Source organism: Squalius cephalus (assembly GCF_949319135.1).
Source record: "Squalius cephalus genome assembly, chromosome: 24".
NCBI classification, from domain to species: domain Eukaryota; kingdom Metazoa; phylum Chordata; class Actinopteri; order Cypriniformes; family Leuciscidae; genus Squalius; species Squalius cephalus.
In genome coordinates, this window is record NC_137145.1 from 10,943,351 (window position 1) to 10,965,041 (window position 21,691).

Sequence of the window (21,691 nt, forward strand, 5' to 3'; positions counted from 1 at the left end):
TATTTATGATTATATCATTTACATTTATAATTTATTGCATATAATAAAACCATGCTGCTAAACCACAACAACGTTAATTTGTCTAATTAATTTAGACGCGTAAAAGATTTAGCTGTTGTTTATTATAATCAGACAAATTCAGGTATTTGAGCCTTGAAAGGGACTTTGTTTGAGCTCTTTATCAGAGTATATTTCAATACAGCAAAAGTTCATTTATTTTAAGTGAGTGATTATGTAAGACAGGCAGGTAAAATACGTACAAGACTTATGTATACTACAGAGAGCCATGTTGATGATTGGTGGATAGAGGGACAATGGGGTGTGTCGCAGCAGGAATATTCACGTGTTGGTCAACCTGGGACTCCTCACACTGGGCGAATGCCTCGAGCAGTGTGACATTTATCTTCACAGAAGACTTAAAGGTTATGATTTTAACAGGAGAGATGAAACACAGTAATAGCGTCCCAGCTTTTGTCAGCAAACTTTGGGCACTTGTAGAGGCTGAGTCAACGAACGAATTGATCTGCTGGAGCCAAGTGAGTGTTTTATGCAGAATACAGATGATTTAATTTAACTTCTGTTTATATTAAATAATTGTTATATAGTGGTTCTTTATTTACAGTATTACATGTCTTGTATATATCGTAATACAAACAACAAACAGTACAAATAATATTAACTCTTCAGAATATAAACTTCACAATAATAATAAACTCTTCAGAATTTCTTGTTATTCTTTTAACATTGCCCAGTAGACGTATATTCTGATGTAATCAGGTGCCATATTAGCAAAACGCTGTCTGACCTAGTTTACAAAACAGATCCACGTGTACTGTGCTGATGTTGGTGGAGGTAGCTCGCTATTGGTCCACTGTCCGTCCAATCGCTGCGCATTATATTATTAGAACTTGCGAACTAAAGTTGCCTGCAAGAATGAGTTTGGATTGGAACAGCGCGCTCTGAACCGATGCATCATGTGACAGATTTTGGAACGTCATGTTTACGCCCCCAAAATAGAACGTTTATCATAAACATCCATCAAAAAAAAAAAAAAAAAAAAAAATTCCGCCTGAGACTAGAAATGACTAGAAATGAGAAATGTTTCTAATAAAATAAAGTAGAACCTTTATTAAAAACCATTTAAATTATTTAATATTTTTGTTGTGGATTTTGAATAATGCAAAGTAGTGAATTGAACGTTTTAAAGTGTGATATTTTTTATTATTACAATTTAATGACTTTATGGATATTAACTTTTTTAATATCAGTTGTTTATGTATGCAAATATGACTTTATTTTCCTTGAAGTTGTTTTTATTAACAGAACCACCTATATATTATATATATATAACCACCATAACAATTAAGTACATTATGCTGAATAAATCAGTAATTAATATGTACTATATCAATGATTATATATTAAAATTATTTATTTATTAATGTTATTATATATCAGTATTACAGATATTAAAGTATTGTTTTACTAATATTGATCTAATCTGAATTGTTTTTCTTCAAGCAGGCATTTGTAACAAATACTAGTGCTTGCACATTTGAGTGCACATACTAGTGCCTGCATTATTCGATTGTGAGTTTTTATATGTTAAAGAAAACATGAGCTGTGCAAAACAATTCATGTTAAAATAAGTCAACTGTAATGGAATTCAGAAAGCAAACTGATTATAGAAACCTGCGTTATGTTGATGAGTGCAAGTGACCTTCAAGCTCAAAATAGTGTTTCATGCCAGACCAGAATAGGCTCTTCTTTAGAAATAGTTTAACAGATATAACGTGATGTAACAAACCACATCCGCCTGTTTCCTGTCTGTTAGGATGGCTGCAGTTTTCTTGTCCAGGATGAGCAACGGTTTAGCAGGGAAGTCCTGCCCCTTTACTTCAAACATAGCAACATGACCAGCTTTGTGCGCCAGCTTAACATGTGTAGGTGTTCAGCTAATGATGATAAGATATACAATGATAATATATGTATAAATTTAGCATGATAGATGATACTCTATGTGTCTGACCTCCAAATACAGATGGCTTCCACAAAGTGGTACATGTAGACGCTGGCTTGCCAAAAGCTGACGGGCAGGTAAATTGTGTTGAGTTTCAGCACGAGGACTTTCAGAGAGCTCAACCCCATCTGTTGGGCCTCATCCGCAGGAAGGTGAAGCCGATAAACCTTATCATACTTGTGCAGTACTCAAAATGCAGTGATATCTGCAAAGCAGTTGCTATCCATCACATTCTCTCATGCTAAGTAAGATACATTTGTGTTGTATATATGATTTCATGACTAGGTGTCAGTTAGCCGTGGAGTTGAAGAGGGAGGGCAGATCTCTCAGGTACTCGTTCAGGTTAGTCATGTCAAAGGCTGGCAAGACTCCTCAGACCTCAAACTCATGGCTTTGTGCAGGTGAGCCTTCCTCCAAGACAAGCACACTATTCATCAGTGTAAACCTACAGTAAACTTCAGTCCTGTTTGTGCACTTAATATATTTTAAAATGTCATTTATTCCAATAAGGGCAAAGTAGAAATGATTCAAAAATGCTGCTTTGGTGCTCAAGAAATGTTTCATCTTATTATCAAAGTTGAAAAGAACCATTTTCTTTTAACCATTTATCCATTCCTAAAGGGATAACGAGAGTTTGTGGAGAGAACTGGACTTGTTAAGACAGAACTATCAGAAGCAGCACAAAATCATACGCAAGGTAAATGAAATAGACAAATGTTATATATATAAATGACACTATACACAACTGATCCTTATTTCACTTCTTTTCAGATTATAAAGTTCATCCTCAACAGCGTCCAATCAAATGGGATCAAAGGTTGTAAAAGGAGACTGTAAGTTTCACTTAAAGTACACAAAATATTTTTAGTCAGTGAGAAATGCTATCTGCTCTTTAAGTTCTCACTTCTTGCATCACATTTCCTTTCAAACAGCCCTATGATCGACAATTCTGTCGAGTTTCAGTCAGCACCGAAATATGCCCGTTCCTTCAGTGTTAATCACACCCAAAGCACTTCCTCCCTCCAAGAAATCCCTTCGTTGCAAGAGGTACCTGCTAAAATCTTAGTCTGATCCACTTGTGGTCAATTATTCCATGTTTAACATATGAATTATGAAGTCATGTCATCAAACACAATGCTGTTTAGTTATAAAAGTAGCTCGATTTCTGTCACATTGAAAGGAAGTGACACCACTTTGGGTTTCTGGGCGGTTGGATGCGTCACCTGCTGACGTGTACTCAAATGGTACGATCATCTCTGACATCACCAACCTGCTGGATCAAACACCTGAGCCTATCAAGTAAGACAGCAGCAGTCCACCTGTAGTCACCATCCTCTACACAGGAGTCATGTTTTGTATAATTATAATCTTTTGAGGTTTTTAAACATTCTTCTTTAATGTGTAAAAAAGGAAATGAAAGTATTTTTCAGAGATTCAGTTTCTTTTCTGGTTTCGTTTCTTTTTCTGTTTTACAGAGCGGCTGAGACAGAAAGCCTTCCTGTAACTCTCCACCCATTCTTATCCCCCGCCTCCCCGACTCTGCCCTCCGTGGAGCTGGCGTTGTCTTTGCTGGATGACCCGACTGTCCAGGAGTTTGAGGAAATACCCTCGGAAAGGTTCATGCCTGTCATCTGTTCTATCAATAACTCTGTACAATACTTCATTGGGCTGCACAATTTGGGGGAAAAGTCTAATTGTGATTTTTATGATCAAAATTGTGAATGTGATTTTCCATGTTTGCTGCCACACACAAAAAAAAGTATACATCAAGATGACAATAACATAAATATATTAAACAAAATAAGAAATATTACTAGACAATTTCACTCTAAAAATAGTATTTAAACGTACAATATGTAATTTTTTTTCGCCACTAGGGGTCGCTAACCTCTTACAATAACAAAGGCGTAGTTTGATGACGCAACATTTGCTAAGAATTATAGATCTTGTCGTCAACGTCAAGCCGACCGATCTAATAATGTTTATGGATGAGTAAATACATCAATGTTTTTATCATGACTGTGATATGAAGCAGGATTGCTAAGAGACAGCTGTCAGCTCCACACGCGACGCGAGTCCCGCGGATATAAAAGGAATATGGAAATTTCATTCTACCGAACTACACGCGCAGAATTACTACTCACAGGTCAGTTTATTAGACAAATTAAACTTGTGAGGTAACGCAGTGCTGTTTCACTTGGTCTAACATTACACTATCACACTAAACTGCATTTGAATGTGTTGAAATGTATGTTATTCTATGTGTTAGTTTGTCTGTATGAGACTAGCAGTAAGCTAGATCAACATTAGAATAACATACAGATCATATTCTAACATTTTATCATTGTTGAACTATATAACATTGATTAGTTTTATGTAAATGTGCTCACCTGTTTAATAAAGTACATGTAGGAGCGGTCGAAGTCTCGGACGTGGAGCTCTCGTTTAGATACTGTCTATGGGAGCTCTCGGCATCTCGAAAACACAGGGCTGATATTGATTCTCGTTTTAGTTCTCCTTTTTTATCCAAAGTCTGCTTGCCATGGTCCATAATGTTTGAACGAAACAACAACAGCATGCAAATAGACATTGCGAACTACACAGTTGTCCACGTCTGTCGCTTTGGTTACTATCAGAGGGCTCTGGTTACTATGGCAGTACGAGCGGAAAACAGGGAGAACGCGGTTATGACGCCATTGACGGCGACAAAACGGAAATAAAGAAACGTGACGTGTCTTCGAATTAAATTACAAATTTCTCCTGGTTTGAAAGTTGTTGGAAACAGTCGGGATAATTTAAGTACACACAAAAAAAAAAAAATTACATAGATATAGTGATTTTTGCTATTTTTAAAGCAAAAAAATTACATATTGTACCTTTAAGAAAAATAGTATAATAAAATAAGTACAACTGTAAAATTAAAATACTAATATTTGTGTCTTAATCTATTTTCAAATGTTAAACCATTGAGCTTTTATTTTGACAGGAAACTGCACGGTTAAAGCTTGTCTTTTGCTGGTTTATAAATGCTTCTGGTGAAACGCAGCAAATATATTTATTTTAAATAAATTTGATAATCGAACCAAGCCACATCATGTTGACTTTAATTCGATTAAATGTTCAGCTCTAATATTTCACTCCCCCTCTTCTCTTGAGAGCAGAATTGATGTGTCTGATCCACTGGATCTTATTGACTCCAGTTTAGCAGCGATCCGCTCCTGCTCTCCACCTTCACCAGACCTGGACAATTTCAGCAAGGTCTGGCTTGCAACATCACACAACACAGAGGTTATTACAAGAGCACAGTGCTTGAGTTATACGTAGTTTAACATATCTGATCTGTCTGATTTCTTGTTCATGTTAGATCCTTAGTCCTGGCTGCCATGTTTCTGCTGTTAAAGACTCTATCACAGAAACCAAGATCAAACAGAGAGGCCAGAATGAAGATGACACGCTACCTCAAACCGACACAGGTACACATACTCCCACGCTTCCTTCTCACACCGTCCTAGACCCACACATGAATTTCCTGCACAAAACCACATGAACTCAGAACTTACACTATTTTTTTTTCAAGTTTCCCTGTTAAATATATTGTTTTTGTGCAGTTATACAGCAGAGAAGCTTGCAAGAAAATGCAGACTCGGAGCAGGAGCACTATGATGGTGAAGATATTTTACAATCTCTGCTGCAGATGGCGCAGGAAGCGTCCAGCTTCTCCTTCAGTAACACTACACTGCCCTTAGAGCTCTCCTTTGTCATTTAAAGCTCTACTGCATGGGTCATTTGATATTGTGATATGGTGGTTGATAGAGAAAAGTGCTATCTGAAACGGCCCAGTTGAGAGTTGATAGTCCAGTCATTTGATTAAGGGTTCAGACACGTGTCATTTTGATATTTGTCAATGGTAAATTATATAAATAATGTACATTTTCTGTCATGTTCTATTTTTATCCATCAGTGAACTGTAACATGGTAGTACTTCTATACAGTCTTGTTGACTCAAGATTGATTGTAGGGGAATGCAGTAGAGCAAAATGACAGAAAGCACTCAATGTTTTAAAAAGTCTGTAAATGGTGGAATTTTTTTTGTAAACGCAACCTCTGAATTGGGTGCTGGTTTTAAGTCAGTATTTGTGTGGGAAGGTTGCCATGATGAGAATTAGATTTCTAAATCAGTACATTTACATTTATAAATCCCCCTTTTTTTGGCACATAGAACTAATCTTGTACGCAAGTTACTTGATATTGATGCACCATATAAATATAAAAATATATGTACAATAAAACAATCAAAATGTATCAGCATCTCTTACATATGATGCAAAAATATAATTGATTATCAGTTTGTTTAATGGTTTATCTTCTTCAGAACAGTAAATTTCCCCACTGAAATAACGATATGGTAGCCAATTGTATGATAGCACAGAAGTGCAAAGTTTGTTTACAGTATGAATTGTGATGTGAAACATTTATTTTGTTGTACTTGATTGTTATATACAATGTCTACATGTAACTAAAGGTCAGAATATATATTTATTCCTTATACATATTAGTATTGCTTACTTTAGGTTTTTGATAACAGTGTGTTTTTATGTAAAAGTGAACTGTAATAAAAAATAAAATAAGTTATTCTAATTCCTATTTCTTCTAAATCCTAATCTAATTACTATTTTCTTTTATACACAAATTAAGCATTCAGTTCTTTTCATAACAGGCAGTGAGCAAAAAAGTGGTGAACAGGAAATAGATACGTCAACCCACAAAGAGCAGATACATTTAGAGCAGAACAGGGAAGAGTAAAACAGACACAAAACAAGTGAGTTATGTAATCATGTCCAAGATGATATTACTATTAGTCAGTCTTTTCCTTGGGAATATTCCTTCATTTGTATTTTCAGAATCATCTGAACCGAGTGAGTATGGTATAACTATGCTATTTTGAAAATAAAATGTTGTTTTTTCTTTATTGATTAGATTTGACATTATGTTGCCTTTACAATACATATAACAAAAAGTATTTTAAAAATCCACAAGGTTTACCAAAGTAATTTCTAAACAACTTAAATCAGGGGAGGGTACGTCGTGTTTTTATTAATTTCCTCCCCATTTTGTGGTTTTATATACAAATTTTAAAACTACGGAAGTAATGTGGTTGTACAACATTTAAGATGTTAAAATATAGTATGTTAACATATATAGGGCCTAAAAAGTCTGGCCACAGAGTTTATTTCATCAGAAGAGGTGACCATTCAGTACTACTCAGGAAATTGTGAAGTTCTTCAGCAACCTGTCGCTGAGAAGTTGACAAAATGTTCAGACGATTGCTTTCCAAAATGTCTGATCTGCCATGATGTGTACACGCAACATGAGCTTACAACCTTTTCGGTTTAGTTTTTTATACAAATTACTGTATTAAAATAGTCTAAGAATTCTTATGCAAGACATATGAGTTTACTTTTAATTTTAATCAGTAAGATTGAATAAAATAGTGTTTTTGACAAAAAAAAAAAAAAAAAAAAAAAAAACTTCCTGTATGTAACCATGTCTGTCTGGTCCTCTGGGGCCTCATTTATAACCCTTGCGTACGCACAAAACAGGCCCTGAAAGAGGCGTACGCCACATCATGTATCCAGAGATATTGTCAAAACCAGCATCAGCTATCAATATCAAAATGATTTAGCATTTCCAATTTATGTATTAAATTATTATTAGTATTTTTGTATTATTATTATTATTATTATTAGGGAAGGCCTATAGGCTACTTTTATTATTAAACTGGGCTATTTCATAGCGCATCACCGCATAACCAACGCGCTGTGAGGATAATAAAATATTACATAGAAGCTTCCTCCTTATTGAAAATTGTCTAAAACATTTAGGTCGATTACAATGAATTATAGGCATATAATTAATTATTAACAGTCTATAATATGTCCGAACACTGCAATAATTAGTCATCAATGAAAATTAAAAACAGCTTTATTTCAAAAACATTGTTTAACAAATTAATAAAAGAGGCACGGTGTAGATAGGCTACATCGCAGGTGGCTTGGAAGATGTGGGCAATGGTTAATCCAACAGTAATTTGTTGCTAGTTTGAACTTCAGAACTTAAAGATCTTCCTCTTATGTTTTTGGTAGTGGTGGGCGATACTGCAAATTTCGGTATCGATCCGATACCAAGTAAATACAGGGCCAGTATCGCCGATATCGATACCGATACTTTTTCATTTTAAAAACATGCACTTGAACTTGTATGCACTTTCCTGTGCTAGAGCAGTGTGTCATGATATATGAGGTGAATGCATCATTAATATGCTAAATCTGAATACGTTTTCATGACTACTAAATATTTTGTGATTTGTGCTCTCAACTCGCTTGTAATTAGTCAGTGACTTTTACAAAACTACCCTAATTATAGTACTAGCCTACTAGTATACTAGCCTACTGTTCAAAAGTTTGGGGTCTGTAAGATTTTTAATTCTCTTCTGCATTTATTTGATCAAAAATACAGTAAAAACTGGAATATTACAATTTAACATAGGTTTTCTATGTCATAGTAAACTGTAATTTATTCATGTGATCAAAGCTGAATTTTCGGCATCATTACTCCAGTCATGATGATAGTTCATTTTAATATGCTGATTTGCTGCTCAGGAAACATTTCTTATTATTATCAATGTTGAAAACAGTTTCATATTTTTGTGGAAACCATGATACATTTTATGCAGAATTATTTGATGAACAAAGTTGAAAGAACAGCATTTATATGAAGTAGATTTTTTTTAACAGTGTAAAACCCTTGACTGTCACTTTTGATCAATTTAATGCATCGATCCTTGTTGAATAAAAATATTCATTTCATTAAAGGAGTCATGACCTAGTATTACCTTGGATACCTACTGCTGTATTATAGTCTTTCAGGCCCTTCTAAAAAAGAAAAGTGAAAAAAAAATAAACACAGAGCTCCTCAGACCCTTATTTCTGAAGGCATTATTGTCTCGCGAGATCTGATGCGATATTTTGGCTGTCGTGGACAGTCATTTTAATAATGCAAATGAGGGGCGCGTTGATTGGTGGCAGGAAGGAGGGGGTTGACACCGCAGGTGACGCTTTAGCATATCATTACAAAATGACATCATGGCGCAAATTATGAATGAACCCGACCTGGCCGCGACCGGCTTCCCGGCCAGTGTATAAGTATGAGGCGCCGTTTAGGGCTTAAATCAAACTTCATTCACGCACACATATATGAAACACGCTTGCATACATACTAAGTAGTCACACATACATGTATATGAACTCTCCACGCACACGCACATACTCATATGAGACGCGAGCACGCACACGCACACACACACACACACAAACTAGACGGCGCCTCATATATAAGCGTTAGGCAATCAATATACAATAGCCGAATTCATGATGATCTCAGTCATTTGTTGTTTGCAAAGTAACGTTAGCAGCCATTCCCCATGTTTACCTCGAAGCTAATACTCCCGCTAGCATACAATAGCCGCATTAGCAGTTGGCTGCTGTTTGTTACACAGAGTAGAGCAATAAAAACACATTCTTACTGTTTCAATTGCAGGCAAGTGTCTGATTGCTGAAAATGGCCCCTTTTTCCCGAGCTTCGATGCCAACTTCGCCTGATATTGCCTCAAATTTGTGAAGGATTCCGGCGTAAAATGTTTAGTTAGCACAGACACATAACGTTAAGCCAGTGGGAAGGGTTGTAGGAACCGCGTCATTAAAAATGAATTTAATCCACTGGTCCCTGACAGCTTGGTCCGTTCTTGGGAGAGAAAACACATTTACATGTTGATTCTGGCAGTCAACAACAGAGCAACTCAGTGTGCACTACGTTTCTGCTTCTTTCTCGACTGAATATGAGGGGAGGAGGGGCGCCAGGGCGCACTTCCTGCGGCAGGTCTGCGGTGTCCATATATGGTATATCCTGCCCCGTCATGACGTCAAGTCGGAGCTGAAATCAAAATCTCGTATTTGAGTGCGCGTGCACGCGCGCTGGTTTATGAACCCTGGGGTAAACGAACGCTTCACTTTTAAATATCGGCTTCCCGGCCAGTGTATAATCGTTAGGCAATCATAACATACATTGATTCTCGTGGAAAAGTGAAAATTGCAGGTCATGACTCCTTTAAAAAAATCTTACTGACGTCAACATTTTGAACCGTTATGTACACTTTTGGTTTGTTTATTGCGAAATAACTCCCGATTGTTTCTCTGTCATCTAAGCAAGGCTTCGTTTCCCAAACGCACTGGGCCTGTGAGCACCAGCATCGAACGCTCTCTGTGATTGATTGGTTTCGTTTTGTATCCAGATGACTAGGAGAAAAGTTCTATCCTACACAATTATCCGCTAACATTCGCTTATTTTTCAACTTAGAAGCTTATTTTATGCACTGAATTGCGTGATAAATTAATAAAAAATGACTGGTAAAAAACACACACATTTGGATCGATATTTTTATGTGAGGATCGATCCTTTTCGATACCACGTCAGTATCGATATATCGATACTTCAGGATCGATCCGCCCACCGCCAGTTTTTGGCACAGGCGAAGTGAGGGAAAAAACACTGAGTTTAGGGCAATCGGTTCGTAGCTTTGCTTCAACTGTGCGATATAGTCACGAGGAGCGACCAAAATTTCTGACATGCCTGAAATTCATCCGACCATCCGATTGCCGGTCGGGATAGGTTAATCGCCTCTCGTTTACCCCTGCATGAATACTGCACGACAAACGACGCACGACAAAGCTGAAAATCGGCCCGACCCGAAAAAGAGTCGCACGACTCGAGTCAGAATTCGTCTCAAAATCGGACGAAAATCGCACATTGTATGCCCGCCTTTACAATTCTACGTTGTTACAATGTTGCGAGCACGTAGACAGCAAAGTTGCCATAGCAGAAATGAAAAGTGTCACAGACATTGCCACAACGTAAATGTGTTTGCTGGGTAAGATGCGTAATTATTCAAACACAACCTACAAGTTCATTGTCTAATGTGACACTTATTTGAACATCTTCTGGTCAGGTATGACAAATATTTAACTTATGTAAAAAGTATGAAGCCAAAATGACTTTAATGATGAGTAATTGATTTCAGCACTCCTTGAACAGGCAGCGATTTAAGCGCGCAGCCTACTTGTTGCACATTAATGTTTTTTAAAAAGGAGAAAAAGGTCTGTCCGACGTCGGATGTTGACGTCAGTCTGACGTGACGTCAACCCAACTTTCATTTCCAACCAAAATCCAATGTCGGACAGACAGATTTTGGTTGGAAATGAAAGTTGTAATAATAGTAATAGTAATAGTAATAATAATAATAACTGAATGTGCGCATGTATGCACAATCTTTCGTTGACTCGGATTTGTAAAGGGAATTTTGCGCAGGTTCTGGCGTACGCACGGTTTTATAAGTCTGATGCCTTGTCCAAATACCCAAACTTAAGGTCTTGGCCACTTAAGAGCGCGTGTACGTGACAGGAAGTAAGTGCGCAAGACTGCCCCATGCTTTAAAAATTGCAGTGCCATTAATGCACACTAAACCCACACTTTGGAGCGGTATTCGAGGCTAAGCATATCCCATCATGCATTATGTCCGGGACCTCATGTGCCGCGAAATCGCGAGATGTCAAGGAAAACATTCCACTATAATTTAAATTAATACTGTTTTTATCACTTAATTAGAAGCACCACAATTTTAAATTTGTGTCTTCTGTTAGTTGCAAAGCGACTACTGAACAGACTGAAATGCAAAGTATTGAAAATATAATATTTAAAATCTCTGTAAACACTTGCATTTTTTGCAAGACAATAAGTATGTCCCATCGAGTAATCAAAAGTCTCTTGCAGTCTTTACGCCTACTTGAACTCTTGGGCCAAATAGAGGAAATACGTCATGCAAGTAGACAAGTGGTCAAGTGCAAAGACAGCAAGTGTGGTTACAGTATTTGGACAAGGCATGAATATTTTTTGCTGTACGCCATTTTGGGTTTTTGGGCGCACATACACTTTTAATAAGGATCCTATACGCAATGAGACCCCTGAAGCTGAGCATCCTCTATGGACAAACAATATGCATTACAGGCTGTACTTTTCTTTCTTTCTTTTTTTTAGAAAATTGAATTGAGTTTGTAAATAAATTAAGGTTCTACAAAGTATACCCAAGGTGCATTTACTATACTGTTTCTCTCATCTTTACCCAGAAATAAACTGCCTTATCATAAATCTGGACTATGTTAACTGCACATGGAGTGAGCTTGGGCTCAAGTACAATTACAGTTTCAAGAGCAGGTGCGTATGTTGTACAAAATAGAAAAACCTGTAATTTTGGATGAAAATATCAAGACAAACAATTTTCTTTTGATTTCTCTTAGGTTTTCACATCACGAAATTCTGAATTGTTCTACATATCACAAGATTAACAAAGTTAATGTGGGCTGCATGTTTCCCTACAATAAACCACAAAGGTTTAATTTGTTGACCACATGGCTGTACAGTGACACTGGCAGTTTGGTGACAGAGCAGAACCATTCTCTGAAAGAATATGGTATGAAAAGTTATTCATATTTCTTACAACTTGACAACAACTGTATGGCAATAACTGGTTGATGGATTGATACGTTATACTGTGTTGCTTATCAGTGAAGCTTAACCCTCCGTTCAACCTGTCTGTGGTGGAGAGAAAAGATGCTGAACTGTGGCTGTACTGGAATGTCACGAATAATGGCAGCTGTATTGAGAGTGAAGTTCGTCACAGGACAAATAACAATGACTGGAAGGTATAAAATTAGTATTATAAAAATAAATTCTGATTGGATGAGCTACATTTGAAGCATGTGCACATTGAATATTTATTTAATACAGCCTCTCACAGCTTATTAATTTATTATGAAAAGCTTGTGCTGATATTCAGACAAACAGCAAGATTTGATATTGCCTTTATGCAACTATTAAATAAACAAATAAAATGAATAAAAATAAATTATCATTGTTATGCATTTCACCTTATGGTGTTGTCTGATAACCAGATACAAAACGTGGCACAGTTAACAACTTCTCTCTCTCCAGAACCCCCGTGCAGGCAGCAGGACCTCCTTCATTTTGACTTTTCCCTCCAGAAAACGGTATGAGTTCCAGGTCAGGGCTCGAATCTCATCATCCTGCGGAGAGTCTAAGTTTTGGAGCGACTGGAGTGAGTCTGTGTACTGGGGATCTTTAAAGACCAACGACACAGGTACCAATGCAGGACAAACTTATCACATCTTATCTCTAGTCACTCACTGATCTATATATGCCTATACAACTATACAAATATTCTTTACATAGATCAGTGGGCGTGACACGACAGATCAGTTTATCACAATCACAGCCAATCAAATCAGTTCTCAACGCACCGCAGCGCAGCGCACATGTATTTTGTCATTTTCGTATCTTCTGTTATGCTTCAGCGGATTGGATGCTTTTTATGGATTTACATGTTAGAACCTGAGGTATTTGTCATACTATACTTCGGATAGTATGTACTTCGGATAATTAATATACTTGAGGATGACATTTCAGGGTTTATTCATTAAAGACGGGAGTCTCTCACTGTTTCCACACTAGGCAGAGAGTACCAATACCCACACTTGCAGTCATTGCACTCAACCACTTGTCTACTTGACGTATTTCTTGTGTTTGGCCCAATAAAGTGTTAAAATGGGCTTCAAGAACTTGACTACCCAATGGGGCACGTTCACACTTGGCATGTTTGGTTCGATTAAAACGAACCCTGGTGTGTGCATTTAATTTGAATGAGTGTGAACGCTTTTGCGAACCCTGTTGCGAAACAAAGCAAGCAGAAAAAACAGGTATGCTTGAGCATTCTGTCCTTTTTAGGGTCGCATCTTGTCACATGTTTTGTTCGTTTACATGTCGTGTTCATGTTTCATTACAACCGTACCAGAGTTTGTTTGGAAGCACACCGAGACCTTTTCAGCGGTCTCGGTCTGCTTCCAAACGAACTCTGGTACGGTTGTAATGAAACATGAACACAAGGTAGAAAAAAATAAAAAATGTATCATTTCCAGAGCTGTAAACTATATACTATCTGCCAGACCCATACCCTTTAGGAAACTAAATAAATGTGTATTTATGTCATTTGATGTTTTTCCCAGTAGTTCCTTAAGTGAGTTCCCTTGGACCCCCAATCTTCTTATGCCTTCTTTCATCTTTATCCTTTCCGTCTCATACTTCTGACATTCAAACACCACATGTTTGGTGTCATTCAATAGCTTCAACCCTTCAACCGGCTTGTTTTGCCAAACCATCTACCATTTCATTTCCTTTAACTCCTACATGTGCGGGAACCCATGCAAGCTTTACCCATCTGTGTAAATATCCAGTTAGCCATTATACTCCTTCACACAAATCCATATTCTCTCCACTCTTGAAGTGACTATTTAATATCTGCAGGTCCAAACTGGCCATCCAAAACTCTGATTTTTAACCCTTTCATGCACCCATCATACCAGCATAACTGCCCTTGAGGGGTGAGACCTACCATGCCCTTGTAAGTTTGCCCAATAGTTGCCTCCCAATGCCAGCTGTTCCCTTCTTAACTGCAGAGGCATCTCACCCATCTCTACCTGCAATGCCACTGCCGGTGATGTCCGAAAAGTCCCACTACATCAGGGTTCACCAATCTCGGTCCTGGAGGGCCGCTGTCCTGCAGAGTTTAGCTCCAACCAGCTCCAACACACCTGTTTGAAAGTTTCTAGTATGCCTAGTGAGACCTTGATTAGCTGGTTCAGGTGTGTTTAATTGGGGTTGGAGCTAAACTCTGCAGGACAGCGGCCCTCCAGGACCGAGATTGGTGAACCCTGCACTACATCTTCTAAGTGATTGGGTTTGTTTAACTTCCAACTTGGCCAGTGTAGTTCTTGCTGCATCTACATGCTATATACAACCATAATCTATAACAGACTTAATCAGTGCAACATATATCTCCCTCAGTGATTGCCTGCTCGCCCCCCAGTCCACTCCTGCCAGACACCTCATCACATTTAATACCTTTTTACACTTTACTCTGATTTTCTCTATGTTCTCTATTTTCTCTGTGCCCCCTGTTAATCTAGCATCAAAAACCATTCCCAAAAACCTAAAGGACTGTACTTTCTCCAGTACATGCCCATATAAATTGAGATTAATCTCTTCCCCCACCTTTTTACTTGTAAAGAAAATCACTTGAGTTTTTTCTTTTGAAAATCTAACACCCCATCTCATTGCTATTGCTTCCTTGACCTTACTTACTGTATATATTCCTCCCCCTTTTCCACAAGGCCCCATCATCCATAAATAACGATCTTTCAATACCAGGCCCTACATCCGAAAATACATCATTTATCATGATGGTGATGAGCAAAGGACTAATAACACTGCCCTGAGGGGTCCCGTTTTCTACAAGAAGCTACCAGATATGTTTTTCCCAATTCTCACCTGAATAGAGCGCCCATACAGGAAATCTTTCACCCAGTTAAAGGCCCTAACATCCTACTCCCAAAAGATCTAATTTAACCAACAACCCTTCTTGCCACATCATTTCATACGCTTTCTCAACATCTAGAAGATTGCCACCACTGTTTCTCTATTAACCTGGAACCTCTACCCTTCCTGAATCCAGTTTGAAATTAAATTCTAACTCTATAGTATAGTCTAAGCAGTCTTCCTAATGCTATCTCACCCATAAAAGACAACATGATAACACATTTCATCTTCTCCTGGTGATGCCATCCCTGCACTGGTAATCACTCTCTCCATTCTGCACTCTCAGAAAAAGGTACACTTAATGCATCGTCCACTTCCTCTCTTTTTTCCAAGAATCCAGGATATGCCTTCAATGTCCTTCCCTTCCTTTCTTTCAATCCCCATCTAGGTTAACAGGATTGTGTATTGCTACAAAAGCTTTTCCCATCATCTCTGCCTTCTCCTTGTCTGTCACTGCCTTCTTCCCACTGACCAGTACAGGGTAATCCCATTCCCTCCTTACGCCACCCATCTTACTTATCATCCCCCATACTTCAGGTGTTATTCTACCTATTGAGCTGCATAACTCACTCCAATAATTACTCTTAACCTTGCGTATTGTCTTTTTTTACTAATGCTTGAGCTCTTTTATATTGAAATAAATGCTCATAATTATGAGTCCGACTCAATTGCCTGAAGGCCCTATTCCTCTTACAAATTCTCTGCATTCCTCTGTCCACCATGGAACTGCTTTCCTTCTCCTTCTTCCAGAACTCTTAGGCCCCGTCCACACTACTGCGTTTTCGTTTAAAAACGGAGAACTTTTGCTACGTTTGCACCTCCCGTCCACACTAAAACGGTAAAAACGGAGACCCAAAACGGAGAAGTTTAGAAACGCTGCCGACCCGTTTTTCGTTTTGAATCTCCGGAGGGCGTTTTAGTGTGGACGGGTCAAAACGGAGGACTTTAGAAACGATGACGCAGAAGCTCACGCTCGGCTCTATGATTGGGTGTCATCGGTCATGGCGTATCCTTCCCTTCCTTCCCTAAATTCTGCATTTTACAATGCTATAACTGCCAATTCGATCGATGTTTGACAATTCTCGTGTGCAGCGGTAATGTTAGCTACTTTCTTCTTCATCAAATCTGAGGAATAGTCAATCCGTTTCCTGTTTACACCGGCACGCGCATACCCAGTGTTGGTGAATGGTCACGTGATCCGCGTTTTCAGTCGTTTTAATGTGGACGGAGATCAATTCTAATATGCAGCTAAAAACGCTGGTGTGGACGGAGATCGTATTCGTTTTAATTCTCCGTTTCTAAACAAAAACGCAGTAGTGTGGACGGGGCCTTAGGAAGAGTTTCATTCACCACCCCTCTTATAATTTCTTGGAAACTACTATACTCTCTATCAATATCCATGTCTCTAATCTCCCCAGATAACCTTTCCTCACATAACTCTTTGAATTTTCACACAGTATTGTTTTGGATGTTCTGTAAGTTCTGTCTAGAAATATACGCCATAAAAGCCGACCAATCAGGTCGAACATATCCCTATGCCTTTAGGTTCGGTATCTTTAAGTTCGGTGTTAAAAATGACAATGGGAACGCTAAGCTAAGCTAACCAAGACTACATGTTGTTGTTTTTTGGTCCGGACAAAACGAACCAAGTGAACCAAACTACAAGTGTGAACACACCCTTTATTTACAGCTTTATTTCCACATTTTAATGTTCAGTGCTTTAAAATAAAGTTCTAAATGTCTGTTCAGTAGTCTCTATGTGACAAATGACAATTTAGTATATTGTAAGAACACAAAGGCTTGTAATTAAGTGATAAAAAGCGGTTGCAAACCTTTTACAAAATACACATACCCATCTCAGCAACAATAAAATGTGCAGCACTTTGTTTTGCTTCCAAATTATATGTAATATATATTTAAATTAACATCTAACGATTTCAGGGCATATGAATTATTGAACATGATGATTGATGGGATACAAAAAAGGCACTCCGAGGCAGAATTAGAGATAGTGTGGATTTAGTGTGCATTAAGTGCATTTATACCGTACTAAAGCATAAAAATATCATAATATGTTTGAAGAGATTTAGGAAATATGCTAAGTTGAAAACAATAATGAAAAGTGCAGCAGTGGCTTTAATGGCAACTCTTTTCCCAGAGAGTCTGGCTCCTGTGTCTGTGATGACACTGGTGCTGTATACAGTGGGAGCCACAATCATACTCGTCATACTCTCCTGCTTGCTGGTCCGTAGTGAGAGGTTAGAATACATTTTTTTGTCCAATCATTTTAAACATTTTAGTTTAATAATTTTCAACAATAAAAGTCCATAAGTGTTTTTATTTACTCTAATCTAATGTTTAATGTTCCTTAGATTAAGAATAATTTTAATACCAGTGGTACCAAATGCAGGACGAAATGTAAGCAAATACCTTGCATCCCTTTTTGACAATGATGGCATGGAGGTAAGCAGTTTTTTGTTTTTTAGTCATGTGCCTTGAATTTATTTTTTAATTCATAGAGGGGAATATGAGAATATATCATCTTTTTTTCACACAGAAATGGCTGTCCATGCCTAAAGATCTGGAGAACGGCTTCAAACCCAATTTCACAGAGCGTGCCTGTCCTGTGCGCGAGTACAGAATGGTGTCCCAGTCCAGCAGTGACAGTGAAAGCATCCTCTCAAACCCAACAGACCTGTCGTCAGATTACCAATGCATGCATAGCTATTCATCAGCCTCCACCATACCTGGACCTGCTGAACCCCTACCAACCCAGGACCCATCTCCAGTGGATAACCCAGTCTAGGTATCTGTCTTAACCCCTGTGTTATGTTGCGGGTCAATTTGACCCGTTTAGATTTTCTAGTTGTTGGAAATACTGGTTAACCTATGTTTTTTTTCTTGATATTTTGTGACTTTTTCTCATTTATCATCATGAACATGCATGCAAAGTTTCAACATGCTGGTGTTTTTTGACATATACAAACAAAATTACTGTTACTTTTGTGATGTTCGCAGGTCAATTTGACCCGCATATTTTAACGCTCTAAGGCAACTGTACGGACCCAAAATAATAACATTTCTTGGTTATACTTTGTTATTTTATTTTTTTACTACCTTATGAAGCTAAAAAATGAGGTTTTCCACACTTATTTCAATACAGAAAAATATTTTGTCAGCCACAGATGGTAAAAATTACCTATCATTTATTTTTTCAAGCTATCTGAAATAATATTAAACCTTTTTTTTTTTTCTTGATATTTTGTGACTTTTTCACATTTATCATCATGAACATGCATGCGAAGTTTCAACATGCTGGTGTTTTTTTTTTTTTGACATATACAAACAAAATTACTATTACGTTTGTGATGTTCGCAGGTCAATTTGACCATCATAGGCAGCTATTCAAAAGCAACTGTACAGACACAAAATAAAAACATTTATTTTATGTATGTCAGGGCATCAACTCCAGTTCTAAAGTGTAAGTGTATCTAAAAGTGCTCTAACCCAAACCAAACACACTTGAAAAAGCTAAATCATGGTGTTCAGAATTAATTGCAAATTACAAATGAAAATCTTTGACAGACACAGATAGTAAAATAAGCTCTCATTTATATATTCAAGATATCTGAAATATCTTGAGACTTTGACATAGACAGCAGGAAAAATGAGCTCAGATTAATTGATTAATTGTTCAGTTATGATGTTCTAAGCAACAAAAAAAAAAAAAAAAAATGTATATGCAAATATATATAAATATAATGTATATTCAAATTTAGTCAAAGTTTTTAAAAATGGTTAAAAAACATTTTCATTAAATCATATCTTCAGATATATATTTTTTGGAATATTTGACAAATGTTGATATTAAAAGTTTACAGTTTGTACCTGAATCTTTGTTGTTTTTCATAGTGTGATTTTTGAGGAATTGTATTGAATCCAATTAGGGTCAATTTGACCCGAACCATAAGGGGAGTGCACAGAATTCCAACATAACAAGGGATCTGACGGAGGCAATTCAGTGTAAGAGTTTAGAAATAAGTGTTATGAAATCAGAATTTTGATTGATGAAAAGTAGAACATTTACAGGTGAAAAAAAATATTGGCATTTTGCATACATTTTGTTTTAAAAAATTAACTCAGAGTCAAGTTACATATCAAAACAAGGAATGATAAATGTTTGAATGTTTGAATTTCTTATGTTCTTTTGTTTAAGCAGGATAATGTAGTGTTTGTCATTTAAATTGTATTCTTTTTTTTTTTTAATAAAGATGCCGTTCGTTTTCTCCATTTTAGTAGTCATGTAAGCACTTTTCATGTGTTTTTCCCCAGATTGTTTGCTCTTGTTCAGTTTTTTATTCACTTGTGTGTTCCTCGACATGTTATATCCGCTGTTTTCGACATGAGATTTCTGTAGTTACAGGTAGGAAGCCTAGTAAAAGATTAGTCTACTAAAGCAATGAGCTTTGTATCATAGTGTAAGATGTGTCTGATAAGAGATATATTTGGAAGAAAGAAGTAAATTCCAGAGTATGATTTGTGTACTGATGGTGAAAAGCCCTTCACCTTCCAAACCATGATTTAGAGTGCTTAATAGTTATTTGTGATTCATGCTGCTGCCAATTGGCAATGTAGTTGCAGTTTCATTTCAAATAGTTTAACTACATCTGTTTTTCATGTATCTCTTTGAAGAAAAAAAAAAAGTCTTAAAAAGTCATTTGAAATCCTACAATGAAACAATGTTGGTAGCACCTGTATGTTGCTGAAATGTATATTAGCTGTATGTTTTCATCAGGATTTTTGCATTTGTAGCATGTTGCTCATCAGTAGTACTGAACAACATGTTTTTGGATGTTTAACATTTACAATGTATGTGAACTTGCAATTTTAAGATTTAAGATGAGTAGATGTTTGTACACATATTATGTTTAAAGAATGTAATGCTTTTAAAATCACTGAATAAAAACAGCTACAGTTTATCACAATGTTTGTGATGATTATTTGCACATTTGGTTTAAATGATTATCCTTATTTAATTTTTCACAGTCAATTCTGATGTTTGAGCTGATGTTGAAGTGGGATGCTTATGCTCATAACTGCAAGAACATTAAATACAATTCATATTTACTTGGTTAAAACTTAATGTGACATGCACTAAAGAATGAGATAGGTCTTAGCAACATGAACATTTTAAATAAGAAGATTCTTAAAAACTACCAAAAATGTACTATGAATAAATAGCATGCATTTTGAGTGTATAACAGAGTTTAAATGATCTGCTACTGTGCATGTCTACAACAAAATTTATAATTATAAATTTCCATAAAACATGGTTTGCCACATAACATCATAATAGTTTTGTTAGTTTAAAAACTAGGTATAAAACAGAATTGCATTTATCCAAGCTAAGGCCAATTCACACTGCACGGACAGACGCAAACCAATGCCGACAGTCACCAGATTACAGCACGACACTTCTCAAGGCATTCTAAATCAGATTCAGCATGTTCAATCTGCTAAAACAAGCGCCGACAGACGCCAACAGACTCTGACTCAGTAACACACACTGATCCACAAAACTAACAAAGTGTCTGTTGCCATCTGTCAACGCAGTGTGAATTAGCCTTAAAGGACAAGTTCGGTATTTTACACTTAAAGCCCTGTTTACAGATCGTTTCTGATGAAATAGAACGGTTAAGATTAAATTTTGGACAAATGCTGCTGTCCCGAGAATTTTAGGTTTCTTTCGCTTTCCCCCCCCACCAGTAGACTGGGTGTATAGGTGCACTGGAACACTCCTTCCTAAAACACATTAAACTTTCGTTTACAAAGACGTGAAACTCACCGAGTGGTCAGGGGTGTCCACTGATATGCTCACACAAAAATCGCTGCAAAAGATGCTTTCCAACAGGTTTTATCGTAGTTTTTGTCTCCTCCATTGACTTGCATTGGATGTGCTGTGAGGTACGGTATTACTCCGCGCCGGAAACTGAAATGGGGTTCAGGGGTTGTTTTCTTCTTCTTCTTCGTGTTTTTTTTTTTTTTTTTTTTTTTTTTTTTTTTTTTTACGGCGGATCGCAAACAATGAAATGCCAGTGGTTTGCTTTATCGCCA

At 37.1% G+C, this 21,691-nt stretch overlaps 2 protein-coding genes across 2 annotated transcripts; both read left to right on the forward strand.

The window, feature by feature from the left end:
- Positions 1-256: 256 nt before the first annotated feature.
- On the forward strand, positions 257-6,936 carry LOC307152716 (heat shock factor protein). The gene is made up of 12 exons (XM_079861580.1): positions 257-536; positions 1,835-1,943; positions 2,042-2,172; positions 2,306-2,421; positions 2,642-2,717; positions 2,792-2,853; positions 2,953-3,067; positions 3,201-3,319; positions 3,496-3,636; positions 5,182-5,278; positions 5,385-5,493; positions 5,629-6,936. The coding sequence occupies exons 1-12, from the start codon at positions 315-317 to the stop codon at positions 5,784-5,786; spliced, it is 1,455 nt and encodes a 484-aa protein (XP_079717706.1). The 5' UTR covers positions 257-314; the 3' UTR covers positions 5,787-6,936.
- LOC307152722 (cytokine receptor common subunit gamma-like) lies at positions 6,792-20,554 on the forward strand. The gene is made up of 8 exons (XM_079861586.1): positions 6,792-6,936; positions 12,256-12,343; positions 12,427-12,599; positions 12,695-12,831; positions 13,121-13,286; positions 17,736-17,835; positions 17,950-18,040; positions 18,135-20,554. The coding sequence occupies exons 1-8, from the start codon at positions 6,855-6,857 to the stop codon at positions 18,381-18,383; spliced, it is 1,086 nt and encodes a 361-aa protein (XP_079717712.1). The 5' UTR covers positions 6,792-6,854; the 3' UTR covers positions 18,384-20,554.
- Positions 20,555-21,691: the final 1,137 nt, after the last annotated feature.